The sequence below is a fragment of the Ischnura elegans genome (assembly GCF_921293095.1).
Source record: "Ischnura elegans chromosome 13 unlocalized genomic scaffold, ioIscEleg1.1 SUPER_13_unloc_1, whole genome shotgun sequence".
Taxonomy (NCBI): domain Eukaryota; kingdom Metazoa; phylum Arthropoda; class Insecta; order Odonata; family Coenagrionidae; genus Ischnura; species Ischnura elegans.
The window spans coordinates 9,882,646-9,907,462 of record NW_025791657.1 but is presented as its reverse complement, the minus strand read 5'-3'; the positions used below and the strand labels follow the sequence as shown (position 1 = coordinate 9,907,462).

Here is a 24,817-nt window from a genome sequence, read left to right as displayed (position 1 = left end):
CCCTTATATAGTACTGTTTTTCTATGGCACAATGTCATTCCGTTGTGAAATATTCCCAACACCTCTCAGCAGAAACCTGCAGCATTTTACCTATCCTGATCAACCATGAACAACTGCAGAAGAGCTTTCATGTATGAATGATCCGTTTTAGTGAACCGATTTGGTGTATTTTTCCACGCTGGCAGCTCAACCTCGCTCAGTGATCATGTGAGCTCTCTGACAAAATAGCCATTTATGTATAGACAAAAAACTGTCGGTTATTGTCAATTGATTTTGACTTTGTTACGCTCAATTTCTCTGCTGATGCCATTCATACTTTTGAATCCATTTTTTATGAGGAAATCGCAAGGTGTTTAGGAAACAATGCATTTATGGGGTGAAATGTCAAATTATGTGGTAATTAATTAAAATGATAGGGTTTTTTCCACCATTTTATCAGCCATTATGTATCAAGATATGCCTGGAAATGTTGTTCCTCCTACTCAAAGCTTGAATAAGTCTAAATGAGATGGCATATTAACTTCAATTGCCATTTGCTGTTGGTCGATTAAGATTATGTCTACCATAACTATTATGTCCTCTCTGCCTTCCACAGAGAGGACATAATAGTTTATTGAGAAATACTTTATTTCTTTATACATTCAGTTTGGAGCATGTTAATTGACAGGCTCTACCAGTCAGGCCAGGAGTTCTTTCTCCGCCTCCGTACGTAATTAATATCCACTCCCGAGTTCTTCCATCGTGTGTATGACCTTCAGCAAGGACCCCTCTTTCGAACCGTATGCACCATTTGGTAAAAGCAGTGTTTGAATCTAAGTTATGGCGTGGAAACCTCCCTCTATTTTTCTTTGTTATTTTAACGGCCGATTTTGACGTCTTTAATGAAAGTCAGGCCTGGCAGCTCAACTTCGCTCAGTGATCAAGTGAGCTCTGACATCACGGCACTAAGCAGTCATTGATTTTGTGCCCATACAAACGGTTTTCACTTCCGTTCAGTACGGAGCAGAAGGGGGTAAGGAATTGAGAGTTATACTGAGTACTGTTTAAAACTATGAGTGCCGGCAGCTTATTTTATAGCCCTACTGAAAAATCCAGTCATTTTTACTAAATTTGCAATTTTTTTGAAACATAAGCATCATAAATAAATTTATATCGATGTGTATTTCAATAAAAATGGACCATGCTCTTCTTTATGAATGAGTTAAATAGCATTTACCATATATGTCTGAATATAGTCACCCCTTTTTTTCCAAAAATGCCTAAACGGTAATAAAAAAACGGTAATGGTAAACGCAAAAGGGGGGACTATATTCAAACGCATTTTTTTAACTTTTCCCGAAACTGAAGCCTAAAAATTAGGGGGGGACTATATTCGGGGAAATACGGTATTGCCAACTTTTAACCCTTTCGAGGCGGCGGGGTTTTCGTCTTTGCATGACTGCTGTACTGAGCCCCAAGAGACTCTTCTTTCTCGTGGTACGGAGCATTTTTGGAGGACATTCATTAAGAAGGGTCTCGCTGAACCTTTTTCGACCCCTCCACGCTGGAACTCCGCATTATCTCGGACACGGAAATTAGTTGTGCTCCCTCCTTTCTGGGTTTACGACGATACCTGCGGCATTGGTTCGCGGTCAACTTATGGATAGCTTATATGTATTTAGCACATGGATAATTGTTGCTTGCACGTAAATTGCAGACTTTGAATTGAATTCCTCATTTTTTCAGAGCATTGTCAAATTTTAAACGAAGTTCTAAGGTCATTATAAACACATTTAATGCAGCAGCAATTTCCATGTTGATGTTTATTCATAACTGGAGATATAAGTTAATATTTATCGTAGAAATTCGTTTAAAAATTGTAAACCTTGTTCAAAAGACAAAGAATTCAATTCTTAGTTTATTTATTATGTAAATTAACAAATATTTATTTCAAAAACTGACTAGATAAACAATGGGGTGCTATCATAATATTAAAAAGGTGATTTTTTACAATTTTAGATAAATAAGTTATTTACGTCTGCAAAGTATGACTTCATAATTCTCAATATTCTTGTTGCTTCAGAGCTTCAAAGTTCCCAAAAATTACAAAATTCTTTCCCGCCACAAAAATGCCCTGTTACGTCAGAATGCGAGTGAGCAGACTCGCTCCATGGCAATAGCAAAACAGTAACGACGATAACAAACATCTACGACGATACTGATTCATAACTTGAAGGGTGTGTGAAAAACAGATGTGAATAGTTTGAAAATTTTACGGTGCTTGTATTGCGCAATGGTTGACTCCGACTTCATAAAGACGCACTCTGGGAACATTATGCAGGAAGATTAATTCATGGCCGCTTATTTCTTCTCCGGTAATGAAGATTTCTCGGCGCGGAGTTGAGAAGCCGCAAAATTGAAATGTAACATAAATTAAATCAATAATCTCGTTCGCTTGTAATCTAATGCTTGGTTTGTATCTCATTTTAACTACTGTCATTTCCTCATTGCTTTTAATGTGTACTTGGCGCAATATTGGAATATGTAAAGTTGACGTTTTGGAGAAATACCATGGATCATATTTTACGCCGATTTAATTAGCATTCCTGGTCTGCAAGAGAGACATACGGTGTTTCGGCAGTTTGTTAGGTTCAAGTGTTAATAAAATTGAGCGTTTGCACTGTTGAGGCTAAGGTGACACCAGAACATTAAGTGAGAACAATAAGCTTATACTGTGGAAATCGCCGTGGATGAGGAGGATGAGAAAGTAATAAGCGCTATTTGTCAAGATTGTGCTGCATCTTCCAGTTTGCATACACTCTTTAAACCTGTCAATTATTCAGGATAAATATTTCACATAACTGATGATGGAATTAACATACACCCATGTCTCGTATACGGCAAGGGATGCGTTTCTTGGGGTCTTTGCGCGATATCGAATTTGCGTTATACGAGAGCGTTTTAACATTGGGAAGATAGGGATGCGTTCCTGGTAGCATATGTCTTGGGTATTGAATTTCCTCTAAAACATATATATTCCCATAAATTGCCTTAGAAAACATTATTTATATAAATGTTTATATTTTAAAACATCTTTAAAGATAGTATGCACGCATTTGAAGACTTTTATTCACGTTAAAAAAAATTCTTACGTGCTTTTGAAATTCCCTCCTGTCGTCCCGGTGGGCTTACATCTGCTATCTCAGGGGTTCGTAATGCATTGCCGGCAGTGGACGATTTTTCAAACCAGTCTAAAAACAACTATTGTGTCACCCAGGCCCTTTTGTCGCTCATCGAAGTGACAGGCAAACGCTACTTTGAATGCCATTTTATAGCTAGCGGAGTTTATGAATGATAAATCATTTTAATTTGAAGTCCTCCAAGTCATTAGCGGCTAAGTGAAACAGTCTTTAAATGTCTTGAAGCCTTCCCAGGTTTTCCTTCCCTGAAAATGAATTAACGAGAATGCATTCTTTTCCAATAGAATATCGTCTCGTCAACACTAAAAACTAGTTGAGGGGGAAAGGAGCCACTTTCAACACAGCTTGGAGTTCATCAGAAAATGTGGTGACTGCGTTATCAAAACTTGCAGATTCACCTGATATCGCCGCACTGAAAATACCTGCTTGCCGTTTAAATTCTGGAACCAACCAGAGCTTTCCCTAAATGTCTCGGAGCGATTACCACTCTCGTCTTTTTGTACTGATTCACTATGAACTTTCCGTATGTGTAGACGTTGGTGCGGCTGATTGGTTGAAGTTGATGCGGCTGAGGTCACTGATGTTTTAACTTCGTCTTTATTCAGAATAAGGCATCGTGCGTTTAAACTTCCGCACAATATCGCTTTGACGTTCTCCATTTTCAAAGCAATTGACCTATATCAATTTCTCTTCTAGGTTTATGGTTTTTCTTGATAAATTCTTGATTTTTCTACCCGCATTCCTATTTTTTGCCATTTTCTCTTGGTTTTTACTCAGCATGGCTCTATCGAAATCACCTTCTACTGCTGAACTGTGTTCTTGAGATGCAGAGGGCCTACGACTGCGGGGAGGGAACGAAGCTATTGTGTTTGAGACTCTATAGGGGGACCCTCTTATATGCTGGTGCTCTTCATGCGCAACTCGGCTACCGCTCCATTTCTCTCCCGTGAATACCGATGACCTTGAAGGCTTTAGAGTAGACCCTCTACCTGGAAGTCAATCGCCTGATAACCTATGACGGCAAAAATTACGTCTCAACCAGTATTGCTTAAAAAAAACTCATTTCCACTAGCCCCACGCTTAATTAATGATCTAAATTAACTCATTCTGTTAAGGAGACGAGATAAATTACTTCGGTAGGCCGGCTATCGGGACCCAATGACGAGTAATACTTTTGTCCATTGCACTGCAATGGATTTCGATTAATATATAAACAAAAAAGAAGATTTGAGGCAAGCAATAATATTAATATGCGTAAAATGATAGAAATTTCGTGTGTACTTAGCGCAAGTTCATGTTTTATCACGAGAGCGTTTAAGATTTTTGATTAGGCTACACTGGGTTGCAATGTTTCCCCGAGGAACGAATTTGTGCTATATGGAAATTGCGCTTATCGAAATTGCGCTATACGAGACATGGGTGTATAGGGATGGGCGGTTATGAGAAAAAAACCGGTGTTAGGTTAACCGGTTATTTTGAGTGAGTAGAGTACCTGAGTACAATAACCGGATGAAGAAAACCGGTTATATTCAGGTTATATAACCTAAAGCATTGCGTGTTGCATATCTTCTATTCTTAAAAAAAAACCAACCACATTTTTGAACTTCATCTTCCTTCTTCGTGGTGTAGTTTATCGTAGATCCTTGCTTGTTTTTTATTAGATAAGCCAATTAAAAACAGGTTGTTTTTTGATGCCATTTACCTGAGAATTACATTAAATTTGCCATAACGGAAAAAGAACCCGAGAAAAATAATCTGTCTCTTTTGATTCCTGCACTCTCTCGCGATCCGTTGGAACTACCAGCACTCTTCGACCCACTGGCTGAGGTTTAGACATAGTTATATTCAAGCACAGTCATAGGTAGGAGGTTAAACAAAAAAGTTAAGGGGGCCCTAGGACCCCCCCAAAACTTTATGGAGAACCACGATCCTCTCGGGGGGACCGGGACCCCTCCAAAAAAAGCCGTGCTTGAAAATAACAAAATCTACATTAAAAATTAGGGGGGTCACAATACACCCCCCCCGCATTTTTATAGGCGGCCGGGTCCCGTAAGTCTCCCTAGCTACTCCGATGTCGCAGACATGCTTTTACATAACTAAATTTATAACAGAGCGGAAGGGGTCCCGCCCCCAGATTTTCTAGCGGGACTACGGTCCTCCAGGGGGGACAGGACCCCTTACCATGAATGTGCTTTAATATACCTAAGTCCAAAAAAAAGCTAGAGGGGCCATAACACTCCACCCCCCCCCCCCCCCAAATTTTACGGGGACTACCACCCTTTCGACCCTGATTGTATAAACAGATAAGGGGTCCCGGCTCCCCCCCCGAATTTTTAATGTTCATATTTGTATTATTGGTCACATGGCATGCTTTCACAAACTAATATAATATTTCAGGTACTTCATATCCATTTCAGTTCCGTAATAGCTACTCCAACGCCTTGGTTATTTTTCAATAACCGGAGAACAACCAACTACTCGTTACAGTTTTTACTAGTTGAGATGCATTGAATAAACCTATACCGCAGTAATGAGCAGCATGCTTTCCTCACGAGTATTCTGGCGTCCGGTTATTTCTGCTGGTTGTTTAGATACAACTCGCATTACTGAAAAATAACCGAGTACTCGTTCCATTTCAACTCGAGACCCTTTGAAAAAACCTTTCCACAGCAATAGGTTTCCCCAACGATTACTCCCTCATCCGGTTATTTCTCTCCCGCCTGCCATCGGTTATGCCAACAAGTACTCGTCGCTTAGGTTTTAACCGGCCACTAGGTTCTTCTATTGCATCAAAAATAACCGGTTTTAATTTGCTCTGTGGCCGGTAGGGGCGCAGGAAAACCTCACCCAGTGGGCCGGAGAGTGCTGGTAGTTCCAACGGATCACGAGAGAGTGCGGGAATCAAAAGAGTCAGATTATTTTTCTCAGTATATTTTCCGGTTGTGCCAAAAAAAACCTAATACTCAGGTTAACCGGCATAAAAAAATAACCGGGTTTTAATCTGTATACCTAATAAAAAAAACGGTTATAAATAAAACCGGTTATTTTTGCCCATCCCTATTAACATATAAAAAAATTAAATGTAGAGAGATACATAGGTTTTTCTAAAACTGGGACAAATAGTCTACTGGCACCACGTAAACACATTGTTTACTGGACTCTGACGTCACGCTCAGCCAACATGGCGATGGGTCATTTAGAGGGCAAGATTAATATACAATATTCAAATTGGAATTTTACGAACAATATGCAGGTTAGAAAAGAACTGCTTTCACTGTAATTTTCAGCACGAAAGATATTTTATCGAATAATCATCCATTTTCAGTGGAATTTCCCATTGTATGACCGCTGTCCCTTACCGCTAAGAGGGGTTATACCTGCTCCCGGATTCCGAGGGTAAATCCTATACCCCGCAGGGTTGGGTCCTGAGACAAACACGACGTAAACCCTCGACCGTCCTGAAAGGGAGAGAGCTAGAAAATGTATACATATGGCTTTTGTTATCCTGGCCAGGAAAATCTCACACGTAAATATACGGCCGTTGTCTCCCGGGTCAGGAAACGTCCACACGTAAATATATGTGTACAGTAGGGAGTTAAATATATATTTTAATAATGAAAACTAGCTGTTTTTGAGAAATAAAAAAGTCGCAACAAATGATGTACCACCATAAAATGCATAATAATTATTTTATTACATTCAATTCGAGCTATTTAAACCATTGGAAATCATAGAAAAGCATCGTCCCGAGCAAATCATCAAAAATCCTGGATGACAAAAAGGGTCACTGCACCATCAACGAATGGTTCTTTCCTTCAAAGAATTTTCACACAAAGTAGGCTGAGATAAGGGTGCCAGTAGCTACAGAGGACTTTTCGTCCTCAAGACATGAAAAGAACTCTTTTTCCATAGAGCAGTTGATTTTTGAAATAACAGAACCACTAAGCAGTAAACTGGAAAAGTACCACGGGCAAAATATTACAGCTTGATGCGAACAAAGTCAATAAAATAGATGGACGTAATATTACGTCTATGGCAATCCTCAGAAGGATTAGCAGGACATAATATTACGGCATGCAAAGTGTTAATGTGGTACTCTCTGACAGAGTGGCCATGACATAATGATGTAGCTGTTAGCCAGATGCGACAACATAACTCGTTCCTCATAAGAGATTGATATATACAGGGTTCTGATTGTTGTAGATTCGGATGTTGTCGTAAATGTGATCAGGAAATTGTAATGAGCATAATTCACAGTGTCCGGCGATATATAGTGGAAATGTTTTATATTCATGAGGATAAAATAAAATGGTTAACTTCCACACACTTTTTTATTAACAAACTACCGACCCGGTTTCGACACGTAGTGTCCTTGATAATGACCGTCCCACGTGACCTTGATAATGACACTACGTGTCGAAACCGGGTCGGTAGTTTGTTAATAAAAAAGTGTGTGGAAGTTAACCATTTTATTTTATCCTCATGAATTGTAATGAGGACTAGGGGTTTGTCCTTAATGACTTTTTTTTATTATTGCTAAGCTCAGATCCCCGTGCAACTGATGACTTTTTGAGTGTTCTGTGTATGTGTGGCCTTGTTTAGTGCCGTTTAGCTATGATGCAGATTCACTCCATGGTGGAATATATTCCCAGCACTACTCAGCAGAAACACGCAACCGTTTCCCCTACTTGATCAAACAGGGCTCCCACTTAGTCGTGAAGACCTTTGGCGTTTGTTGCATTAACCCATTAGTGCATAGCGTCCGATATATCGGACGTGTGTACACCCATGTCTCGTATAGCGCAAATTCGTTCCTCGCGGAAACATTGCAACCCAGTGTGGCCTAATCAAAAATCTTAAACGCTCTCGTGATAAAACGTGAACTTGCGCTAAGTACACACGAAATTTCTATCATTTTACGCATATTAATATTATTGCTTGCCTCAAATCTTCTTTTTTGTTTATATATTAATCGAAATCCATTGCTGTGCAATGGCCAAAAGTATTACTCGTCATTGGGTCCAGATAGCCGGCCTACCGAAGTAATTTATCTCGTCTCCTCAACAGAATGAGTTAATTTAGATCATTAATTAAGCGTGGGGCTAGTGGAAATGAGGTTTTTTTAAGCAATACTGGTTGAGACGTAATTTTTGCCGTCAAAGGTTATCGGGCGATTGACTTCCAGGTAGAGGGTCTACTCTAAAGCCTTCAAGGTCATCGGTATTCACGGGAGAGAAATGGAGCGGTAGCCGAGTTGGGCATGAAGAGCACCAGCATATAAGAGGGTCCCCCTATAGAGTCTCAAACACAATAGCTTCGTTCCCTCCCCGCAGTCGTAGGCCCTCTGCATCTCAAGAACACAGTTCAGCAGTAGAAGGTGATTTCGATAGAGCCATGCTGAGTAAAAACCAAGAGAAAATGGCAAAAAATAGGAATGCGGGTAGAAAAATCAAGAATTTGTCAAGAAAGACCATAAACCTAGAAGAGAAATTGATATAGGTCAATTGCTTTGAAAATGGAGAACGTCAAAGCGATATTGCGCAGAAGTTTAAACGCACGATGCATTATTCTGAATAAAGACGAAGTTAAAACTTCAGTGACCTCAGCCGCTCCAACTTCAACCAAGCGGTCTACACATACGGAAAGTTCATAGTGAATCAGTACAGAAAGACGAGAGTGGTAATCGCTCCAAGACATTTAGTGAAAGCTATGGTTGGTTCCAGAATTTAAACGGCAAGCAGGTATTTTCAGTGCGGTGATATCAGGTGAATCTGCAAGTGTTGATAGCGCAGTCACCACAAAATTTTTTGATGAACTCCAAGCTGTGATTGAAAGTGGCTCCTTTCCCCCTCAACTAGTTTTTAGTGTTGACGAGACGATATTCTATTGGAAAAGAATGCATTCTCGTTAATTCATTTTCAGGGAAGGAAAACCTGGGAAGGCTTCAAGACATTTAAAGACTGTTTCACTTAGCCGCTAATGACTTGGAGGACTTCAAATTAAAATGATTTATCATTCATAAACTCCGCTAGCTATAAAATGGCATTCAAAGTAGCGTTTGCCTGTCACTTCGATGAGCGACAAAAGGACCTGGGTGACACAATAGTTGTTTTTCACTGGTTTGAAAAATCGTCCACTGCCGGCAATGCATTATGAACCCCTGAGATAGCAGATGTTAGCCCACCGGGACGACAGGAGGGAATTTCAAAAGCACTTAAGAATTTTTTTTGACGTGAATAAAAGTCTTCAAATGCGTGCATACTATCTTTAAAGATGTTTTAAACTATAAACATTTATATAAATAATGTTTTCTAAGGCTATTTATTGGAATATATATGTTTTAGACGAAATTCAATACCCAAGACCTATGCTACCAGGAACGCATCCCTATCTTCCCAATGTTAAAACGGTCTCGGATAACGCAAAACGTATAGCGCAAAGACCCCAAGGAATGCATCCCTTGCGCTATACGAGACATGGGTGTATTTCATTTTGTTATGGGCTCCAGTTGACTTGCGCCACATTTTAATACTGTATTAAGTTCAAATGGATGTGTGTCTTCACCCCCCCGCTAATATTTTAGTTGACTCATTGAATTTAATGACTCGAGAAGCGTTAATGTGAGACATGGACACGTCCGATATATCGGACGCTATGCACTAATGGGTTAATTAAATTTTTACTTTGCATGCGGCCAATGATTGTCACGATATCAATATTTCTGCCAAAAATGGCTTATCAACAGAACGTGAATTTGGCAACATCAAGACTGTGAAAAACTGGAAAATGTCGTGATTTTTATTATTTAATTTGAGTGGCAATCCTGAGCATGGAAAAAAATTACTACAAAACTCCTATTTCCAAAAATAGGGTAGTTTCCTTCATCAAAGAAAACGAAAGGCATTGATTGCATTTCGTTACCCACCATTAGTGTATTCATAATACACAAATTATTTGGTTTTTGAAATACCTGGTTTTGACGAATGGCAAGGGTCAAATTTTATCCTCATTTGAAAAAGGCCAGATTGGCGCCCATGCGATTCCACTCCACGTGACGTCACAGGGACCAAGTTTCTACACGAGAGGATAGGAGTTTTACATCGTCTGAGATTACCAATGCATGCATGAGGCACAGAGCTTAGGGAAACATGTCTTAATAATCACCTATTAAAACTGGCTTAGGTCGGAATGTTTTCTTCGTTTGATAAGGTATTAATAAACCTTTTTTAAGCCAAGCGCTATCAGCCAGCAAGGTACTCAGCTACCCGCCAGCATCCTGCGTCCTATCAGCGCTCAGAGCCTCGATCAAGGTCACCTCACAAGGCGGGAGGGGAACCAGAAATGCGTCGCATGGACTTTTTCCCATCATTCCTACTTACACGTCGCGTTTTCGCGCGCTTGAAAATTTTCACTTTTCATTTAATCGCGAGAAATAGACATTGTCATTCGAAAATCTAAGAGGGTGAAATACGTACTCCAGGAGTAATAATCTTTCAATTCGGGCAATAAAAAAATAATAGGAAACCACCCTATTTCACACCGATTTTCCTCAATTCAAAATGGACCAAAATCCATTGTAATTTTTGCATTTATTGGACCATGCTCAGTATTAATGTTTAGATGAGCACAAACTGAATGAGTGTTTTTGAAATTTTCATTGAGGCAAGGTCCATATTTTAATGTTGGTGACCATTGTGCTTACTCTTTAATGCCTAGCATATATGATCACAGCAGAAAACATTTCTTGCTCCACCAGGGTTCCCACTCAACTGTGAAAACCTTAGAACCATGAATAAGCCGTGAATTTCGTCATCTCTCAAACTTGATCGTAGGATAACAATTGACTGATTAAAAAAAAGATATTTCAACGGGGAACATGCACAATTTTTACAATGTACTAGAATAAGAAGATCCCTATCTTAAATGTACTCACCGAAAATTTCGCGGATGAATAATGTTTTTTAGCTGAGTTATTAGTCTTTGAAAATTAATCTTCATCGGCTGCTTGAAAACACGACGTCATCGGAGCGTGAAGTCACGGCACGGAATCCACTGATAGCTGACTGAGGAAGTGGATAAAAAATCGGTCTATGCTGGGACTCAAACGCAAATATGGGGAAAATAATTGCTGTTTTAACGTCAAACAGCAGATTGTGAATATTTTGGGTTGCCAGGGCGTTATTGATTTAAAAGAAGGGGATTGTTTGGTGAGATTTGGAAGCAATCACTATTTTTCAGGAAGTCAGCCGCCATAAGGGAGTCTACCAAAAGTAAACTGTGGTATTGTGCTTTCTTAAATCCCTATTAAGTCAACTTGTCCTTTTAGGAACTACTACAAAGCTCGTTGATGATTTTTACTTCGATATATTGCAATCAAGAGTCTGCCCTTCTACTCTCTTAGCGAAGTGAATGGTGTACCGTGCGATGGCGTCAGAGGGCATTTCAGGTCACGTGACAATAAGCGATATTCCATCACTTTTAATAAGCATTTAATGACGTTTGTGTAGTACTAGGAGAGTTTTGGCTTACATATTTTGACTCGTGAGAAAATTGTCTATTCAATAAGACTTACTAGCATGATGAACAAATTTCATGCATGTTCCCCATTGTGTTTCAAGGCTGAGCCACATACAGACACTGTCCACACACTTATCTGCACAGGTATATTTGAAGTGGGGGATCGGATTGGTGTGGTGGCTAGAGTGTTGGCTTCCCACCCGGCGGACTGGGGTCCAAATCCCGACAGTGGCAGAGAATTTTCAGACACTGCCCAATGCCTGCTCGAGTGTCGTGTGGAGTACATTTCAAGCGCAACACTCCGTCCGTGGGATGGGACGTTAAGCCGTGGTCCCCTTGGCGCCTTTCGTTAAGAGCAGGCTAATGCCAACACCGGGTTTCTCTCCACCCTTCCTTACCCATCCTTCCCTCATGGCGCAAATGACCTCAGCTGTCGGTTGCCTCCTCCAAATACCTTACCTATATTCGAAGTGCAATTATTGGTCCTTGTGCCATGACTACACATTGATCTTGAGCCTGTGATTGGAAGACGGCAAACAAAGTGTTCGTTAACCCTGGCAAAAAATCAGAATTCTTTACCTCTCTACCATACTGCTCCCTCCATTTTGCTACTCACAACCTTAAGCTTCACCAACATTTTTATATTGATAGGTGACATCATGAGAAATAGCACTTCCATTGCTACGTTTGCTTTCACAGTGTCTGTTGTAATTGATAAATTTTTATTTAACGTGAGGTCAGGGATTGTAAGGTCATCAATATTTCTGCCTAAAATGGCTTATTAACAGACCGTGAACTTGACTATATTTATACCGTGAAAACCTGGAAAAAGCCATGAATTTTGTAATATAGTTAGTGGGAACACTGTCAAATGTTAACATGCAGAGTAGAGCTGTGTCGTTCATTGCAAAATTTCGTTTACCATTTGTTTTCAATTGCATTTTTTTGTTTTTCAATGACCATTTGTTTTCGGGAAGGGGATCTTAAGGAGAGGAGAGTGGGTGACAAACACTGTTTCATTCATGAGCATATTCATATCACTATGTACAATTTTGAATTCCTCTGAAACATCAAGTCTTGTGCTCTTACTTTCGAAGTGTAGAATTTCTGGTTTAAAATGACAAATACCACCTATTTTCGTTTATCGCTTTACTCCTCTCCATCTCTAATGACACGCAGCCTCCCTTTTTACCCCCCCATTTTCTGTGGTTCCTCCCACGAGTCATTATTTTCCAGTTATGACTGAGTCCTGCTTCCAACATGGGTTCCCCACATCCCGTAGTTGTATCTTTTGCCACTGTCTCCACTCTACACCCCTGTTCCCACCCCCTTCTTCAAAGATGTCAAATCCTCCCAAGCCCCCTTTCTCAACGGTATAAAGGTGATTTTCAAATGTTTCCCAGTGTCTCGTACCAGATGATGGCTCAGTGAGCCGAAACACGTTGTATGCAGTAAAAAAAAATTGTGGGAAAGTGCTACGATCTTTTATTTAAATAACGAAATCTCTCAAAATTATGAGTACGTTGTATTGTACAGAATGGGTGAGTTGTGCCACACTGACCACTCAACTTGGCTCACTGAGCTAGTGAGCGCTCTGATGTTGTGGCACTGAGCAGTCGTCATTCTAGCGAGAGCATTTTAATGAAAGCATAAAAACTCGGTGCTCACTTCCAGGATGCATTCTGAATCACCCATTAGTGCACGATGCCAACATTCCGAAAAGCATCACGGCCTTGTCGCACTGATGCCCATGCAAAATTCGAGAATGGCTTGATGAGATGCATGTGGAAAATATTCTGCTGCACAAAACACCCTCTAGGACAGTTGCCGGATGATAGCCCGGGTGAAGTGGTGATACATCAATTTATGAACCATGACAATACAAATTGATTTTTCAGGGCTCCCAATGGATGAGTCAGATTTTGTGGCATGAATACGCAGGCCAGGCATATAACTGTCGCCAAGCGTATTAAACTGTGGACCACCATTTTTCACGCGAGCATTGAAAAAATTACTAAGGCAGTATAGTAAGATTGTGATACACAAGGAAATATGGCAATAAAATAATTGCAAAACTGGATTTGTTTTAATAGGGTTGGCATCTTTCTTCTTAATTGCAAAAATTGCTCGTTCACTCAACCATTTGTGAATTTTGTGGCCATCAGTCATGTTTGGGAACACTTGATGATGTTTGACTCTGTTGATGAGCTAATCTTTCGACAGGAAATGAAATCAATCCGCTCAATAGGGTAGTTTCCTTCATCAAAGAAAACGAAAGGCATTGATTGCGATTCGTTACCCACTATTAGTGTATTCATAATACACAAATTATTTGGTTTTTGAAATACCATTTTAGACGAATGGCAAGGGTCAAATTTTATCCTCATTTGAAAAAGGCCAGATTGGCGCCCATGCGATTCCACTCCACGTGACGTCACAGTTTCTACACGAGAGGATAGGAGTTATACATCGTCTGAGGTTACCAATGCATGCATGAGGCACAGAGCTCAGGGAAACATGTCTTAATAATCACCTATTAAAACTGGCTAAGGTCGGAAAGTTTTCTTCGTTTGATAAGGTATTAATAAACCTTTTTTAAGCCAAGCGCTACCAGCCAGCAAGGTACTCAGCTACCCGCTAGCATCCTGCGTCCTATCAGCGCTCAGAGCCTCGATCAAGGTCACCTCACAAGGCGGGAGAGGGAACCAGAAATGCGTTGCACAGACTTTTTCCCATCATTCCTACTTACGCATCGCGTTTTCGCGCGCTTGAAATTTTTCACTTTTCATTTAATCGCAAAAAATAGATATAGTCATTTAAAAATCTAAAAGCGCGAAATACGTACCCCAGGAGTAAAAAATAATCTTTCGATTTAGGCAATAAAAAAATAATAGGAAACCACCCTATTTGAGTCATGGTAAATTCGTGAAATATATCTCATTTTAGATGCGGAAGTAGCAATGCGGTTGAGTATTTCTGTCTCCATTGATGGGAGCTAAGTTAGTGGAAATATTTCCATAGCTGATAGCATAGAAATAGCAAAATTGCCACAACTAATGGCTAACATGAAAAGTACAGCATATTAAAGGTATAACCAATAAATAGGCATGAAACATTTATAGCTGAAAATGTTATTCCATGTACGTAATTGCAGCCGGCCACATAAATGGTTTCTATTTATTCTCTTGGTACGATTTGCGGAGGTAGTTAGGCTGTCTTGGGGGTGTCTCCTTGCTAAGATATATGGAGGTTTTACAAGATAAAGAGGTACGTGCAATGAGAGGTTTGCCTATAAATTTACATGTAAATCTGACAGGACCATTGGGATGGTACGAAGTATGGAGGTTTATGATGTAAAGAGGTTCTGTACATAGGGGTTTTACTGTATCTATTATAACATGGAACTTGACTCAAGTGTCTTGAAGCCATTCAGGAAGGCTGTTATTGTATATTTTAATTTTTAACATTTAATTGATCAAATACTTTATTTGTGTACCTGCAAATGTCAAGGATTAAGTAAAAGTGAAGGCAAATTGGGGTTCAGTGGATCATAAACTAACAATCAAACAGAATAATATCAAATTCGGCTCTAGGGACTCAAAGCCCTTCAGAAAGAGCTGTTTAAATTTTTATTTTTAAAATATTAACTTGTTAAAATATTTTGATAGTAAATTAGTATTGTCCAAATATCAAGCAAAATTAATTGCTCCTTAGGCATCAGTGGATCAAAGGCATCGTAAGCAAACATTTCAGACTAGAATAAGCTTAAAACACTATCAAAAATGTGCAAGGAGGATGGCGAACACTCTGGGTACTTTGAGTATTAATATTTTTCATGTTATCCATGAGTTGATTTCATTTCACTTCTGGTTACAGTACGTCTTTATACTAAGTAGTTTGAATAGTCAGCTGCAAATTTTCTAGTTAGTAATTGTCACAGTTACGAGATGTCGTGTTTACAAACCGTCTGTTTACCAGGTGTCAGTTACAAAATAGCCATTTATGTATAGACATAAAACCGTCGGTTATTGTCAATTGATTTTGACTTCGTTATGCTCAATTTCTCTGCTGATGCCATTCATACTTTTGAATCCATTTTTTATGAGGAAATCGCAAGGTGTTTAGGAAACAATGCATTTATGGGGTGAAATGTCAAATTATGTGGTAATTAATTAAAATGATAGGGTTTTTTCAACCATTTTATCAGCCATTATGTATCAAGATATGCCTGAAAATGTTGTTCCTCCTACTCAAAGCTTGAATAAGTCTAAATGAGATGGCATATTAACTTCAATTGCCATTTGCTGTTGGTCGATTAAGATTGTCTACTATAACTATTATGTCCTCTCTGCCTTCCACAGAGAGGACATAATAGTTTATTGAGAAATACTTTATTTCTTTATACATTCAGTTTCGAGCATGTTAATTGACAGGCTCTACCAGTCAGGCCAGGAGTTCTTTCTCCGCCTCCGTACGTAATTAATATCCACTCCCGAGTTCTTCGATCGTGTGTATGACCTTCAGCAAGGACCCCTCTTTCGAACCGTGTGCACCATTTGGTAAAAGCAGTGTTTGAATCTAAGTTATGGCGTGGAAACCTCCCTCTATTTTTCTTTCTTATTTTAATGGCCGATTCTGTCGTCTTTAATGAAAGTCAGGCCTGGCAGCTCAACTTCGCTCAGTGATCAAGTGAGCTCTGACATCACGGCACTAAGCAGTCATAAATTTTGTGCCCATACAAATGGTTTTCACTTCCGTTCAGTACGGAGCAGAAGGGGGGTAAGGAATTGAGAGTTATACTGAGTCAAGGTTCTTAGAGTAAAGGTTGCCTCATTCGCGACTCGGGCTCCCATTGGCTTGACTTCACTGTAGACCCAACTTCCAGCGCCATTTCAAATTCTAGCCTTTCCATGGGCATAACTGCTTACCGGAGCGAGTTCTTGAAGTTACCCTCTATCGAACACAGTGGCACCGACTCCATGGGGCCTGAGGGGGCCCGAGCCCCCCCAAAAATTCGTTACAGATGTGAGGAAAAATGTGTCAGGCTTGTCGATTTTCCCCGGAGTGTCCAGGTATCGAGATTCGAGTGATCAGAGTTCTAATGTTGATCATATGACTCTTCTAAAATACTTTAAAAAAGACTTAAAATTCACTACTTATAAAATTTACCGGGGCAAGGTCCCCGGTTTGGGCCCCCCAATATTTTTTGTAAGTCGGCACCCCTGATCGAACACTATAAGCGGAATTTTAAATTGAATGCCGATTTATGAAAATAATGATGCTAAGATTTAAAAAAAGATAAATTCGTGTATTCAGACGCTATAATTTCCTGATGAAGTGATGAAATGGGAAGGTGTGCGACTTAATTCCGTGTCCACACTTCCTTCCTGTAACTCTCAAAAACACTGTTTTCCTTGCTACTTCCGCAATATAATTTAAACTTAGATTAATATAGCTGGGAGGAAAATACGCAAAAAACGAATAAGTTGCTTCAAAAAATTACAGTTCCGCCACTTTTTAAATAGAAATTATGCTCGTTTTCATTCCTCGCCGGGCTTTGAAAATATATAAGATAAAGAAAATTATGCACATTGAAATCCTTTACTTCAATGGGAAGAAAAAAATAAGCATATAGAGTGAAAAGAGTTTAGCGTTTTTACCATTTTCAAATCATTCGTAATAGCAATTCAAAGTGATCATGCGTTAAGCAAAAAATTATACAGATGAAACGGAACTAACGTCAATATAATGCTGAGAGAAATGAGAATTCCCCGGTAAACTAATTTCTAGAAATGGAAAATGAACCACCAACAATTGCCGTTATCAAAACAGCACCATAGTTGCCCGCTTGAGTGGAGAACAGCCTTCGAATCAGAGGACTCTTCTCTATCTTAAATCCCACAGAAAGTTTCCACTGTAGCCTTTGGTCAAAAAACCTAAAAGAAAAATGCTTCATGGCACCAAAAAGCACTGCAGGAAACAAATTCGATAATTTTCAGTGACTATTGCTGGAACAAAAATTAGACTAATGCATATCAGCTATTTGGTCGATCATAAGTCTGTTGTAGAAATTTAGCTCCACCGTCAAGGTTCATTTGAAGAGGGTGTAAATAATAAGAATTTATGTAAAAGGATTTACTGAACAATTTTTTAAATCTTTTTAGTGGCACTACCAAAGTTGCTCTTCCTTGTTGCTTTTTTTGTTCAAACATTTTATTCTTGTAAAGACCCTCTGCTTGGCGTAACATTTAATAATTGCTTTGTCCAAGTTGGAGACACATCAGAGAACATTGGTAATTTGTCGAATTAGTCCTAATTAGAGGGTTGAGTCTACTTCATTACAGTTTGCAGATAAATATAAATGCGAAAGAGTACATAAAAATATTATTTGGTTTGACTTAAGTCAACATTTATAAGTTTATAAAGGCTATTCTTAACCACTTTACTAGTTCGAGAGAAAATATTATGATTAAAATTAACGTAAGTTTCTTTTATGTGAACTACGATTTAATACTTGATTCCTGATAAATATTTTTATACACGCTAAAAATTTTCTGTCCCTAAACTAATAAACAATTTTGCTCAACCGTGACCTCGAAAATTTCTCAATAGCTCTCAAAGGCATATGAAAGGACTCAAATTTACAGACTAAGTACTAGAAATTTGTTTACTTGATATCTTACCATTGGCACACGATGTTACTCATAGCATACGAGGTAAATGAAGAATTTGCAAAATAGTCCGTGCATGAATGAGTGCGCAAAATATTCAGTTCAATTGGCCTTAAAAGGGAAGAATTTCTGATTTTCCAATGCAATAGAGGCATCTAAGTTCTTGATTACGAAATCTTTAGCATATCCACTTAGTTTTTCTGACTGATTCACTTTCACCACTTTTTTCACATGTGTGGGGGGCGAGACACGGTCAATGATTCAATTAGTTAATATACACAATAAAAAGATTTTTCAATTTAAGCATCCACCTGTGATATGAGACATTCCGTCCAGCTTTCTTCGTTTTCGTCAAGCTGTTGGAGGACGTTGCCACAGTAGAACGGGAGCCTGGCATATCCAACGATTAAAGGTGCTCTTCACCCACAAAAAATTCGTCTTGTGAGTAGTGGATTACAAAGACGATTTCAGTGAAATTGCATGAAATGTGTTCAGATTCGCGTTAAACACAAGGCGGGGCAAGGTCTCAGGAACTTATACTCTCTCAATTTCTGGCGTGCAAAAAATGTAATGGCTAGGATCAGCTGGGATACAGGGTCTACAGTGACGTAACGGGACTTCTGCTGGCGCATGCGCAGTTACGAATGAGGCAACCTTACAGTCTAAGAACCTTGATACTGAGTACTGATATATTATTTATTCCTGATACATATTAATGATCTCCCTCATAATCTACAAACAGACTGTTCAAAGATCGTCCTTTATGCTGATGATACTAACATTCTAGTTTCATCCACATCACTACAGTGCACAATTGAGAAAAGTGAAATACTTCTTCAGCAGTTGAGCGACTGGTGTTCTTTAAATTGCTTAGATATAAATGTTGATAAATCCCTAGCCATGCACTTTAATCTCAGGAGAAAACATGGTGTTGACCTTAATCTTGCCCATGATGGTCAATTCATGCGCCAAACTCAAGATGTTAAATTCCTAGGACTTACAATCTCGTCAAATCTATCTTGGGATGAACATATCTGTTATCTACTTAAAATTCTATGCTCCACTTGTTTTCTTATATGTTTCATTAGATTTTCTGTTAGTTCTGACGTGCTCTGTTAACACTTTATTATGGCCAATTTTACTCCCGCATCATTACTAGCATTATTTACTGGGGATCATCACATGCTTCAGTTAAGCTTTTTAGGCTGCAAAAGAAAATTGCACGACTTATGGTCTTTGCTCCTTATAATGCCCCATGCCGACCTATTTTTAAAAGACTCAATATTCTCCCACTCCCATGTGTGTATATTCTTTCTGTCCTCATGTTTATCAAAACTAATTTCTATGAGTTCCCTAAAAACTGTGATGTCCATGATTATTACACAAGAGGTCATGATACCATTCATTATAATTATGTCAGGACTAAATCAGCCTTTCTAGGCCCAAAAACTATAGGGTTACGCCTGTACAATAAATTACCATCCAGTTTAAAAAATTGTAAAACTTCTGATTCATTTAAAATACAAGCTAAACGCTTTTTACTAGAAAAATTATATTATTCCGTAGATGAATTTCTTCAGGGTAATAGTGTATAATTATTTGTCTATTATATTTTTTATGTACCTGTGTTATATTTTTTATGTACCTGTTTATATTTTTTATGTACCTGACGACTCCTATATCAGTGTAATCTGGTCTTCGGGTAATAAAATATACTATAATACTACTATACTACTACTGTTTAACACAATGAGTGCCGGCAGGTTATTTTAAAGCCCTACTGAAAAATCCAGTCATTTTTACTAAATTCGCATTTTTTTTAAACATAAGCATCATAAATAAATTTAAATTGATGTGTATTTCAATAAAAATGAACCATGCTCTTCTTTATGAATGAGTTGAATAGTATTTACCGTATATGTCTGAATATAGTCACCCCTTTTTTTTCCAAAAATGCCAGTGGTAAAAGTAAAGGGGGGGGGACTATATTCAAACGCATTTTTTTTAACTTTTCACGGAACTGGAGCGTTAAGTAATGAAGCGTTGAGGGAAACCTCCCTCTATTTTTCTTTCTTATTTTTCTAACGGCCCATTTTGACGACTTTAATGAAAGTCAGGCCTGCATTGAATGTGTGAATCACTAGAAATTATGATTTTTAATTTAGATTTAGTATAGTAAGATTTTTATTGGAAAATCACAAGTTTTTATGTAATTCAATGATATTGTAGAGTTTTATGTCAAATTATTTGTTGATTAATTTTAGTGGTAGGGTTGAGTCCACAACTTTATGACCCATAAAGTCACAAGGTTTGCCCATTAAGGTTATTCCTCCTACTTAGTAAGGCTTTCATTAGATTAAATGAGAAGGAAGAATTACTTAAGTGGATTAATCTTGTTTGTTGATTAAGTTATTCTACTTTCTACAAACAGGCCAGAATCGTTCATCAGGGATTATTTATTTTCTACAGATGCTCTGCAATTCATGTTTTGGTTATGATCACTTTTTCTTCTTGCTCCAATCAATGAAAATCTGTTTAATTTAGTGTTTGTCTTTCCTTTAGAGGGACTCAGGAACATGCCAGTCCTCTTCAATTAAAGAAGAACGGATCAGCAATGATGAAGAAGGATATGATCACATTGATTGCACTGATGGCGCCACAAGTGAACTCATGTCTCAAACTTCTGCTAATCAGGTAGTGTACCATATGAATTATTTATTGTAAACTGAACTTTAATGGCATGTGAACTTTGTCACCGTATTCAGTTAGCAATCAAGATTGCTAACTGAATTCCCAGAGCTCTCCATCGCTCTCTACTGCATGCAAATCTATTCATATTTACAATCTTCTTCTCTTTTAAATAATTACAGTGGAACCTCGTTAAAGCAAGTACGGGCTATAGCGACACCCCGGCTATTACAAGAGATAGCCGATGCACCGCCAATTGACACTATAATAAGCGTGTTAAAAAATTCGTTTTTACGAGACCCTTTCGGTGTTGGCTCTCGCCATAGCGAGGGTTTCACCGCCGGAAGACTTTCATCAAGACTTCTTAACCTCTGTAATTGCTAGCGATCTGTTAGAAATGAAGTTAATGGAGTGCTCAGTCTCAAATTTATGTGGTAAACTGTCGTTCGATAAATATAATGATTGACGAAACAATGCTTTGCATGATTTTTATTCAGTGCGGCGCTTATAAATTGTTTGAATAGTTAGTCGTTATTTGAGTAAGGAAATTTAGTGATGCAAAAAACATCGCCTTTCTCCTGAATTTATGCTTACGTTTATCGGATAGATGTTTATCTGTCGCCGCATCACTCCTGTTCCGGTATATCTGTTTGCAAGAGGTATATTGGCTATTATTTGCTCCACCCCCGGTAAAGCAACAATTCGCTATAGCGAGTGTTTATTAGTGCACCGTGGGGTGTCGTTATATCGAGGTTGCACTGTAATAACATGGTCTATGAAACAACCTCAGGACCATTCTTAGCCCTTCTTTCACTCTACCTGTACTTCGGGGATACTTTTTATCATGCTTTCTTATCTCATTAAGTCACTGATTGAGTTATCTTCTCCTTAAGAATTTTGAAGACTATTGGAGCCATGTCCCAAACTTTGAAGACCTCTCTTTTCTCCCACTCTTCTTATCACGTCCTCATTACTTACTCATTCGATCGAATTGAATTTCAACATTCTTTAGTGGCACTTATTCTCAATGCTTTCACTCTTGACTTCTCTTCAGTAGTTATTTCTTGTGCGAAAAAATCCACAGAGGAAAAATCATTCGCCTTGACCGGGATTCGAACCCGGATCCCTTGATTTCCAGCCGAGTGCTTTAGCCAGTTGAGCTACCGAGGCGTCAATCTCCCCTGTGGAAATTTGTGGACTTTTCGCACAATTTGTGAATTGTAGGTGACTCCGTAAAAGTTATTACCGTGTCTAGTCCCGGTTTACTGAAATAAGTCCAGAGCGAACACCTCTCGTGTTCAAAGTTCGGGCTTTGCTCTCCGGCTGTGGCGCCATGCGCACGACCTGGACTGCTAGTCGCATAATATGCTCAGCAGTCCATACCACCTTGTCCGATATAGTCCACAAATTTCCTCAGGGGAGATTGACGCCTCGGTAGCTTAACTGGCTGAAGCACTCGGCCGGAAATCGAGGGATCCGGGTTCGAATCCCGGTCAAGGCGATTGATTTTTCCTCTGTGGATTTTTTCGCACAATTTGTGCATTGCGGGTCGCTCCGTAAACGTTATTACCGTGGCTAGTACCGGTTTACTGAAACAGTTATTTCTTGTTTCATTCATCTATGGTAACTTGACTTCCCGTTACTTAGCTAATTAGTCTGACTCATAAGTTATGATGCACGGAAATGCTCCCATGTACCTTTTGAGGTAATTAGTTTTATTTTATTCAGTCTTTTAGGCAAACTAATGAGGTTCTAAAGAGATATGGGTCATTTAACTTGTGTGTAGTTCCTGAATGTAACTGTACCACCAGGAAGACATTGTGCATACATAGTAAAATGAGCCTTCAATTTTCCCATTGAAGTTTTATTGTTTTTGTGTGTGAAGAGTTTATCTGCAGATTTGGTTGAAAAATGTCCTATTTTGATATGTGCCCAACAATAATCAAAGAACTATCTTATTATGTTAATTTAGAGTGCTACCCAGACTCATTGAGTCCCGGAGTTGAGAGTTTTTCTTTGCCAGTCCTCGATCTTTTTAATGGCGATAACAAAGTTTTAGTTGTATTATTATGGCTCCATATAAGAACTGGTTACGAAAACCACCCATACGCGGCTGTGTGATCACGGATGCAGAAAAGTGGTTTGCATGAATGCTTCAAAACCAATGATCAACGTCGGAAAATACACAATCAGGCACCACGCCATGTTGTTGCATCTAGCACAAGTTGCCTGGCTTGCAACTGCTGGAGGACGTGTACAGTGAGTCCTCGTTTAACGTCACTTACCGTTCCTGAAAAATGTGACGATAAGCGAAATGACGTTAATCGAAACATTATATCCCATAAGAAACAATGTAAAAAGTGATTATCGGCTCCTAGACCTCACAATTCCTACGCGAAAAAATTTTAGCGAATCATATCTGGGGCATTTTTTCACGATAGGAATGCCAAACTATGGCATAAATACGAGTTCCTGTCTTCATTGACGACAATAGCAGCAGTGACGTAAATCCTTCTCCATTTTTGTATCTTCCCGCATTTGCTTTTCGGCTTCGCTATGGTGGTCGCCCGGGCGAGCGTCGCCTGAGCATCATCATCGCTGAAACATCGTCGCAGTTACAGGAACCAAAATTATTGTGAACTCGGCGAAAAAAGTGACGACAAAAAATCCAAGTTCTACACGGAAAAATACCTTGAAATCACTTTTTAGGTTCCTGAAAACCATTATGTCAAGTAAAACCTTGCGCACCTACCTAAGAATTCATTTTGCAGAGAATTTGCTAAAACTGTAATCGCAATTAACAATAAACACACCGTTTTACACTTCGTTTAGACTGACTGTATTACCGCCCATAAAACGAACAACCTGCAACGCCCGCCGCTTCGCGTTTTTTTCTCGCGCGAAATTTAAAAGCCTTGACGTTATCGCAAAGCGAAGGTGCGATAAACGAATGACGGTCTCAAAATTTTCGTGACGTAATCGCGAAATGACGTTAAACGGGGTGACGTAGAACGAGGACTCACTGTATCTGTGATCATGGAGCGCAATTGCGTCCTGTGAGGCTTGGAAAACAGGGGCACGGCGTGAATGCAGCTAGCGAGCCATCGCATCCGTTTTACATAGGGGATTGGAATGGAAATAATGACAAATAAAATAAATATTTTGGTGGAATTTTGGAAATAAATTGGTGGCAAATTCAATGACAAATCTCCATGTTTTTTACCCTGTCATTAATAATACTGATTGTGGGTTCCTGTACAGACTCAGGCCTCCACTGCTTCCCAAGATGAAGAGGTGGGTGCTGATGGCGCAGGATCCATCATATCAGACCACAACTGCATGCTGGTGGTGCCCAAGAAGGAACCATCTCCTGAGGAGAAAGATGATGTTAAGGTTTGCCTGAAATTCTTGTTCTCTGATTATATTATTGAATGTAGGTGATATTACACTTAGTGAAAATTTTGACTTTCAAGTTTCATTAATGGTAGAATTTGTACCTTTTACTAGGGTTCTCAAGTCACCCAATAGGGTAGTTTCCTTCGTCAAAGAAAAAGAAAGGCATTGATTGCGATTCGTTACCCACCATTAGTGCATTCGAAATCAACAAATTATTTGGTTTTAGAAATCCCAGTTTAGACGAATGTGAATGGTCAATTTTTAACCTCATTTGAACAAGGCCAGATTGGTGCACATGCGATGCCACTCCACGTGACTTCACAGGGACCTAGTTTCTATACGAGTAGATAGCAGTTTTACATCGTC

At 39.1% G+C, this 24,817-nt stretch overlaps 1 protein-coding gene across 1 annotated transcript in view; it reads left to right on the top strand.

Moving 5' to 3' along the window:
- The window catches only part of LOC124172045, a 71,317-nt gene that overhangs the window by 22,416 nt on the left and 24,084 nt on the right, over positions 1-24,817 (top strand). Inside the window, exons 6-7 of the mRNA XM_046551452.1 lie at positions 20,930-21,061; positions 24,317-24,448. Coding sequence (XP_046407408.1) covers positions 20,930-21,061; positions 24,317-24,448 — 264 coding nt within the window. The remainder of the gene's footprint in view (positions 1-20,929; positions 21,062-24,316; positions 24,449-24,817) is intronic.